The 8,606-nt window shown below is 41.7% G+C and overlaps 1 protein-coding gene across 1 annotated transcript in view; it reads right to left on the reverse strand.

The window, feature by feature from the left end:
- Window positions 1-7,022, reverse strand: part of si:dkey-181f22.4 (receptor-interacting serine/threonine-protein kinase 2) — a 17,735-nt gene extending 10,713 nt beyond the window's left edge. Inside the window, exons 1-9 of the mRNA XM_063188853.1 lie at window positions 6,758-7,022; window positions 6,356-6,518; window positions 5,722-5,871; window positions 3,828-3,955; window positions 2,094-2,143; window positions 1,677-1,838; window positions 982-1,067; window positions 528-596; window positions 178-346 (exon numbers count right to left, since the gene is read on the reverse strand). Coding sequence (XP_063044923.1) covers window positions 178-346; window positions 528-596; window positions 982-1,067; window positions 1,677-1,838; window positions 2,094-2,143; window positions 3,828-3,955; window positions 5,722-5,871; window positions 6,356-6,518; window positions 6,758-6,912 — 1,132 coding nt within the window. The 5' untranslated portion in view covers window positions 6,913-7,022. The remainder of the gene's footprint in view (window positions 1-177; window positions 347-527; window positions 597-981; window positions 1,068-1,676; window positions 1,839-2,093; window positions 2,144-3,827; window positions 3,956-5,721; window positions 5,872-6,355; window positions 6,519-6,757) is intronic.
- Between the last annotated feature and the right edge of the window lie 1,584 nt (window positions 7,023-8,606).

An 8,606-nucleotide genomic window follows, 5' to 3' on the forward strand; every position in this document is an offset into this window, starting at 1 on the left:
CCAACAAAATGGAAAATATGCTATACAGTACTGTAAATGGTGAAGCGTATGTGTCTACTTGTTGCCATGAAACATTTGTTGTCAGAAAGTCTCTAAATAATCTAACTATAACAAAAGAAGGGCCAAACTGGTTTTATATACATAGTATGTAATCAGTTAATGAATTGAGCAGTTTACCTGGACTGGAGCTGACTGGGTGTCCAGTTCGTGGTGGTGAGGGCTGGAGAGGAGAGCTGTTGCTACGGGTGCAGTATCCTACATGTGTTGGGGTCTGAGGACTGGTAGTGCGTGGAATATCCATTGGCAACGTCTTGGAACGCATACACTTGTTATCACTGAAGTTCATCTGCGCAGACATAATACTCTCAGTTGAATGAATTAAGTTGAATTCTTTGACTACAGTTTGTTTCATGTTAAATGTTTGACACAATATACCTCCCAAAGCCTATTGCAGTGAAGAGTAGACCAAAAACACGAACACAGGTATTATGGTTTCACTTTACGTATCTTAGAAGTTGCTTATTTACCTCAAGGTTGTTCAACTCAATGGGAATTTCCCAGGCTGGTGAGTCTTTACAGCTCAATGACGCCCCCTCCTGGTGAAAGTATGGAAAAAAACAACATGAAGTAAAGCCTGTCAGATCACTTTCTCCAGGAATGTGTTGGGACTGGAATATCTGTACTGCACACGATATGAATCTTATTTTTAAAAAGCCTGTCAAGGCATATCTAAGAAACGCTGCAGTTACAGGGGTTCATGGTACATGCATTACTGTCCATCATTGTTGATTCTGTGAGAAGAGGTCATACCCATACAAAACAATAGGGATGTATGAAACCCACAACATGATGCATGGACTATACAAGTCTTTTATACATACATTATAGAATTTCCTCATACAGGAACTTAATAGCCATTATATCACTTAGAAATGTTCATGTATTTCTCATTAAATAAATACTAGTAGATATGTAGGCTACCTTAAACTTCTTCAGGTTGAGGGCAGCTTTGGTTGGGGCCTCAGGGTCAAAGGTTGACAAGGCTTTCGTCAGCTCCAGGATACAGTCTGAAGACGAATCCCAAAACAACACACACAGTATTATTTTACAGCAAATAAGCACACATTACACTGCCGCACTGTTATTGCTTCAAATAGCCATAACAGCAGGATTAATAGTTTGATAGGTCCAGGATGCAGTCTGAAGACAAACCACAAAATGGCGTGTTATTTTACAGAAGCCTACACTACATTAATACTCATATTGCTTTAAATAGCCTTTAGATAAGTGTAGTTATTATAGTGGTATAGTTCAAAGGGGACTGTAACAGAACCAAACCAATTCTATCGCTCATATTAAACAGGCCTTTAAAGTGAAGTGAAAGCCATACTATGCAATACTATTGAACACTGAGTCAAACTACCTTTAAATTGATATGGCTATTAAATTCATTGGTGACTACTATAACACAACTAGGGCCCTAAATTAACCTCTTTCATCACCAGCCAAAAAGGCTATTAGATGGCAATATTACTAGCCAAGCACACACAAAGTGGCTAGTAAGTTGGTCTTTTCCACCAACCAAACTGAAATTCCACCAGCATTTGGCCGGTTGGCTGGTGTTAATTTAGAGCCCTGAACACAACCCCAAATGAGGTCCATGGCTGCCTGCTGACCTTCTGCAGATGGCCGCCTGTGTGGGTCAGTGTTCCAGCATCTCAGGATGAGTCCAGTGAGGGCGTGACCATTCGGCGTGTCAGCTGGCAGCACAGCGTGTTCTTCTGATCCCTGCTCCAAACACTGCTCTCTGCCACACAACATCTGCAGCTGTGCAAAATCTGAAATAAGGTCACATACAGTACACGTCAAGTACAGTATGTTTAGGTACAGGCTAAAATTCCATCACAGCACATCAACAGAGGGCTATCATGAACACATAATCATGCTAAATGTAACGGACATAACGCACAACACCCCCCTTCTCTATATATCTCTCTCACACACGCGCGCGCGCACACACGCACACGCACACACACACACACACTACCTGGAAAACATTCAAAGATAAGACATGGTTAGCTTAGCCCGCATACCTTCAGAGGCCTGTCGTCTGTTCAACGTCTCCCAGGAAAGGACACCAAAACTGGAAAGGGGAACACATTATCCCGTTAACTGTACTGCAGTATACACTGTTGACAATACTGACAACTGCTCTATGATATCGAGTCTCATCAAGTTCCTCTGGTAATCTTTTATGGGAAAATAAATATTGAAACGCACATGAGATTGAAACTTACTTGAGGCTATAAAGCTAAAAGTCAAAGGCTACACACACACACAGCGTTTTGTCAAATTTAGTTCAATATGTAAATAGATGTTTTTGTATCCTTTTGTCTTGTCTGACAAATCTCTCTGCAATTAAGAATGTGGACGCGAACATCCCCACTCTTAAACATGCAACACATTTAATTTGGCACAAGGTCAAGTGTACAGTAAGCTACTTACTGCACTGCACAGTGCCCTGAGTTTTGGCACATCCAGTCCTTTGTGTTTGATGGTTGTGTGTGAATTAGTTTTAACACCATTTCAATAATAGATCTTCGCACATTGACACAGTATGGCGTGATTGTTTATTGCCTTGCATGTACAAGCATGTATATTAAAGGTGTGGTTTCACAGCACATCACATAGTCTTTGGTTCGACTTGCATGTGACACAAATCACATCTGCTTTCAAAAAAGTTCACACAGAGGAGGAAGTGGTGTCAGATAATAAAGTCAAATTTGTCACTGTGATCTCACACAGCACACACTCAGCATGTTTACACAATCCAATAAAACAATTACTGGCAATAAACAGATTAGTGGAACAAACCGTTTGTTGGTGTCACGCACATAGCATACCATAACGAGTCGGTCAGTTGCAGGTGTTCCACTCACGTGCGCGACACTAAACAAGAATTCTTATCTTGTGATTGGTAACAAATGGATCTCTAACATCTGATAATAACCTGTTGAAGGTCTTAAAATGTCTTTAGAAATGTGTTTATTAGCCAAAAACCTACTGTGTTAATCAGATTTCTCATAAAAGGATTATGAATTCCGTTTACATGAGCACTTAATAAACCGATTGCTCCAAAGAAATGATCATAAAATCTTTATTGATGTGCAGGGTAAACATGCTCAGTAAGTGTACACAATACATTTCAGTCTCTAACCTCTCCCATGTGTAGCCCATTTTGTCACAGTGTGCACTGCAAAAAGTTTGGTCTCCACTTTTTATCTATCACACACGTGAGCAGAGAGGGGCAGCCCAGCAGATGTCCTGCATGAAGGGTCAATCTTGGATTCCAAAAGTTAAAAAACTGTCACAATTTTGTGTGTAACAGATGTCAACTAGCAGAGTTTGGCGGTAGAAACCTCCCTCACTCATTCATATACCATGGCGCTGAGCTATCGGCCTAGACCTTGGGCTCAGTGGTATTGTACCTGTACTCTCATGCTGACCTGTTGCTGTGATTAGGAGGTCGCAGAATCGAGCCCTGAGTGACAAACTAGCGTGACGGATGAGTACCGTTACACCTGCATGAAAGAAATTTAAAAATTGGGGGCGCTGTGGCGCAGCACGCAAAAGCCTCCCACATTTGGGCTTACATTGCCCACGGGGATCCCGATTCAAGTCCGGCCGGGGTCATTTCCCGGCCCTGCCCCATCTCTCTCTCCTAATCATTTCCTGTTACTCTCACACTATCCTGTAATAATAAAGGCCAAAAAGCCCCCAAAAAATACTTTAAAATTTTAAGAAATGCAGAAATCCTAATAACTCACCTGTACATGTCGGTCTTCAGGGAGCACTTGTCCCCTTCGAGTGCTTCTGAGGCCACATAGGGCAGGTTCCTGTAACAGGGACAGGGCCTCTCACTCGGGTACAGCTCTGACACCCCCCAGTCAGACAGCTGGATGGAAAACATACACACAATAAACAATGAGAAAATATAGATGAGGTAGGATGATGTTTGTTATGTTAATACTATGTTGTTTTGCCGAAAGCATATTGCAGTGCAACTACAAACCCCAACTCCGATGAAGTTGGGACGTTTGGTAAATAGTGAATGAAATCAAAATGCTATCATTTTCAAAACATTCAATCTATTCATTAGATGGAGAATAGTGAAAAGACAACATATTAAGTGTTGAAACCGAGAAAAAATATTGTTTTGGGGGACATATGTACTCGTTTCTAATTTGATAATTGCAACACGTCTCAAAAGAGTTGGGACGGGGATCAGTGAAATTTAGTAAACATATAAGATAAAACAACAAAGAAGAACATTTCAAAATGAATTGTACTGACGGACAATATAGGTGTCCAGGTATAAGATCATCACAGAGAGGCTGAGTCACTCAGAATTAAAGATGCAAAGGGAATAATTACCATAGTTATTACATACATTTTTGAATTCCCTTTGATTTACCACGATTTAGTGTATATAAGACATATTTTTGTTAATAAAATCATTGTATAGGTTCATGACATCATGAAATATATATTGGCTGTAGTCTCACTCTAGCACTCCAGGAACTAGAGCTATTGAAAATTGACCATATTAAGAATGCTTAATGCATGAAAATGATACAGGGGTGTAACATTCTCCTAAGCACCTGAGCTCACTTGAAATAGACCCAGAAGACATGGGAAACTGTCCTTTGCTTACAGAAGTCAGCAGAAGTTGTAGAAGTCCATTCTTTTTGACAATAATAGAGCATTGCACATCCTGTGCTACAGTGAAAATGGACCATCCAACTTGTGTTAGTGCTAGCTTCAAAAGTCAGCCTCCATGATGGCATGCGAGTGCAGTAGTGCATTGGTTAAGATGTTCTCACTCATCTGTAGAGTTAAATACAGTGCTGAATGGTATAAATGGGTTTTAAACAGCATGAAAAGCCACTCATGCATTATATTTTGAAGGGAGATCTTCGATTACTGCCACATAGTAAGGTCAAATTGCATTCTCTACTATGTTTTAACAGTTTGGCTCCATCATAAGGACCAGCAGGTGATAAAATGGTGGGTTTTTGGTCAAGACCTGTCACACTGTAAGCATTACAGAAAGGAAAACATTGCAAAACATGACAAGGAATACACCCACCATTTAAGCTGGTGAAATCATGTCCAAGATAGGAATTAACACTGTTTTTTATATAAAATCATCTCATCGGTTAATGTATTTAACTGTTAAGTGTTGTCTTTTGTTTTGTTTTTAGTCTTCCTCGACATTTGCTGCCATTTATTGTCCCCGTCCCAACTCTTTTGAGACGTGTTGGATTTCTCAAATTAGAAATGAGTACATATGTCCCCCAAAACAATATTTTTTCTCGGTTTTAACACTTAATATGTTGTCTTTTCACTATTCTCCATCTAATGAATAGATTGAATGTTTTGAAAATGATAGCATTTTGATTTTATTCACTGTTTACCAAACGTCCCAACTTCATCGGAGTTGGGGTTTGTAAATGCTGACATGTGAGATATTTGGGGCACACAAAACTCTCTCTCTCTTTCTCTCTCTCTCGCTCTCTCTCTCTCTCTCCATCACACACACACACACACACACACACACACACACACACACACACACACACACACACACACACACACACACACACACACACACACACACACACACACCACAGGCATATATGTCTGCCACATGTATAGTACCTTAGCACGGTAGTGTTGGTCGAAGAGGACATGAGTGGCAGTGAGAGCCAGGTGAGGGAGAGGCATGGAGTGCAGGTAGGACAGGCCCTCCGCTACATCCAGCAGGATACGCAGACCAAGACACGTCGGGACTTTGGAGTGCAGCTTTTTCTGAGGAAAGAGGCTTTTTTTGTCAGGCAAAACAACATAGTGCATCATTTTATTGTTTTGTTATAGCCAAGTACTAAACTCTTTTGCTATGGCCTATTATTCTTATATTGCCTATTCTATTCTATTCTTTCTTTTCTATTCTATCATGTTATGTTCTGCTCTGTTCTATTCTATCATATTCTATTTTATTTTTCTTTCTATTACTGATGCTCCTGCCTATTATTATTTGGTCAAGAAGGTTTTTGTCATGTATTTCATTTTGTGCATTATGTATCAGGTATTTTTAAGTGGGGCCTGTTGGCAATGCTCTGAGGCCTGGCATTTTAAAATATATCAGAGCTCTCTCTAAAGGGGAAATCTCACCAGCCTGAGGTTGGAAAGGACCATGGCTTCAAATAATCTACTTCCTTTTGCCTGGCTGGCAGTCTGGCATTCTATTTTCAGAACAGGAAGCGTTTTTGCTAAGCTTTCTATCTAGGCCTACCTCACTTAGGAGTGAATGCAGTGATCCCTCGGCCATCCATTCCCAGACAACACTTGACAGAAGCCGGGTCCGGTACAGGCCAAGAGGAACCAAGAGTCTCTCAGAATAGACATGGCGGTGGTGTGGCTGTGGTTTGACCTGCTCCTGCTTCCCCCAACCTTCCCTGGAAACAAAAAGTGTTGACACCATCTTCACATGTGACTCTCAATATCTCAGCACTGCAGACACTTAAACAAGGCGAGGTCATGCATGTGGGTACATGTTGAGTTCAGTAGCCAGGGCTGGTGTTCTGGAAAACTGTCCTACATGTAATTTCGGCTTAAGATGACCCAGGCTAAACAAAATTGGGCCCTATGGTAGATTCGAAATATTTCTAAAATGTGCAGTACAGAGCTTGCTTACCTGTGAGAGAGTAGATTCGGCAGCAGTTTGACAGCCACACGTCGACCACTCCAACTGTAACGACCCCGCAGACAAGCCCCTGCGCTAGTCGCTGTCAAAGTCAAACTCTGAATTTCCCGTTCTTCTATGACAGGCAACCGGTCAAGTTTAGCCATTCTCAGATTCAGATTGTTATAAATCTAGCAGTATTCCCAGCGCAAAAGTCGTGTTCCACAGCGCTACATGTACCTCCTTGCAAAAGCATTACAGCCGAAACTGCTTTCACTTCAGCTCCAGGCGCATCGGAATGCGGCTCGCGGACATCCCCTGATCCGCGTGGCAGTGATGACAGATGTTTACGCGCGATTTCATTGGCTGCTGCGCCGGAGAAATCCCCTTGCCTCTGTTGACTTTTGTGTTTCCATTATTTGCCTGCAGTTTTTTTCGTGTTTCGTGCTCACGCAACATTTGGCAAGAATGTCACTATTAGATCTTCTGAATTGTGAAAGCACATGTTGTTCAGCTTAGACTAATAGGCTACCATACACTATTAAAACACATAGGAAAGACAACTATTACTAAACTAGGATGGTAGGCCTTTGCCCTTCTGGTCCAATTAAGCTACTTAACTGAGAGAAATAAAGTGGGCCTATTGTACTATTTTTAATAGAATAGAATATACTTTATTTGTCATACAAGCATGACATTTATCTTTCGTCTCACCAGAAAAACATACATGTACATTCACTCCATTAAAACACTCATACTCTTAAAAAAAAAAAAGAAAAAAAAACATAACATAAATACACATAAAAACTTTGCACATATCCCCTCCCTCCAGCCACCCCTCCCAGCACACACACCACATACAGTACAGGTCAGATACCAGTTCCAGTCCCTTGTTGTTGTTATACCAGCCTAGCTTTTCCATTGCTTATTAACCATGGAGATTGCGTTGGGTATGAATGAATGCCCCTTAACAGAAATGGAACACTTCCTGTCAAATTAAGAGTGAATAGACTGGAAACGATAGACTTGTTTAGTCAACCACTTAGGCCTAGTATTTACAGCCTACCCTTCTGTGCACATCCAACCGCAAACGACTGGAGGATGTAAGTTCCTCAAAGTGGTTGTTTGCGCCACATCGCTTGTTATTAATGGCTTATTATATGGTTGTGACGTCATCTGTCGAATGCTCCATTCATTTCAACGGGGCTCCCCAACGTTCGGACGTCTGTTATTTTTCGATAACGGACGGGTTGGTCTATAACAGACCGCTGTCCAGGCAACAAGACTTTTCACTGCTAAAGCGACTTTTCAACAAGACTCTAATCAGCTGCTGTGATAGACAGCACCCGTTGTCCTGGCTACCGCTGTCAATGGCAACAAGACGTTCACTGCTAAAGCCACTGGCTTGTATACAAGTCAGTGGCTAAAGCGAATGTTTCATATCACTCCGCAGGGGGTCCGGTCTTTTGTCACTCTAATCAGCTGCTGTGATAGACAACACCTGTTGTCCTGGCTAGCCTACCTAGCTGTTGCCTAGCGGTGTTCCACAACGGCACTGTTTTGTTTTGCGCAGCAACAATCTTAACATTAAATAGGTCTAAAGAAATGTCCCCGCATGTGTGAATCATTTAAGTATATCCATATAATAAGCGGGTTAACTTTCGGCGAGTCGGTCGCTTTGTGGAATACCCAGACAGCAAAATGGGTCTGGCCCAGATCTGTGACAGATGTTGGCAGGCACTTGGGCCAGGTCCGCAATCCTGGTCTGGCCCGGTTTCTTATTTTACAATGGCGCTGAGCTGAAACAGGTCCGGATTATGGATCCGGAATGGATCTGGCCCAGGTCCGATCCACATGTTTG

The sequence above is a fragment of the Engraulis encrasicolus genome, chromosome 22 (assembly GCF_034702125.1).
Source record: "Engraulis encrasicolus isolate BLACKSEA-1 chromosome 22, IST_EnEncr_1.0, whole genome shotgun sequence".
Lineage (NCBI taxonomy): Eukaryota > Metazoa > Chordata > Actinopteri > Clupeiformes > Engraulidae > Engraulis > Engraulis encrasicolus.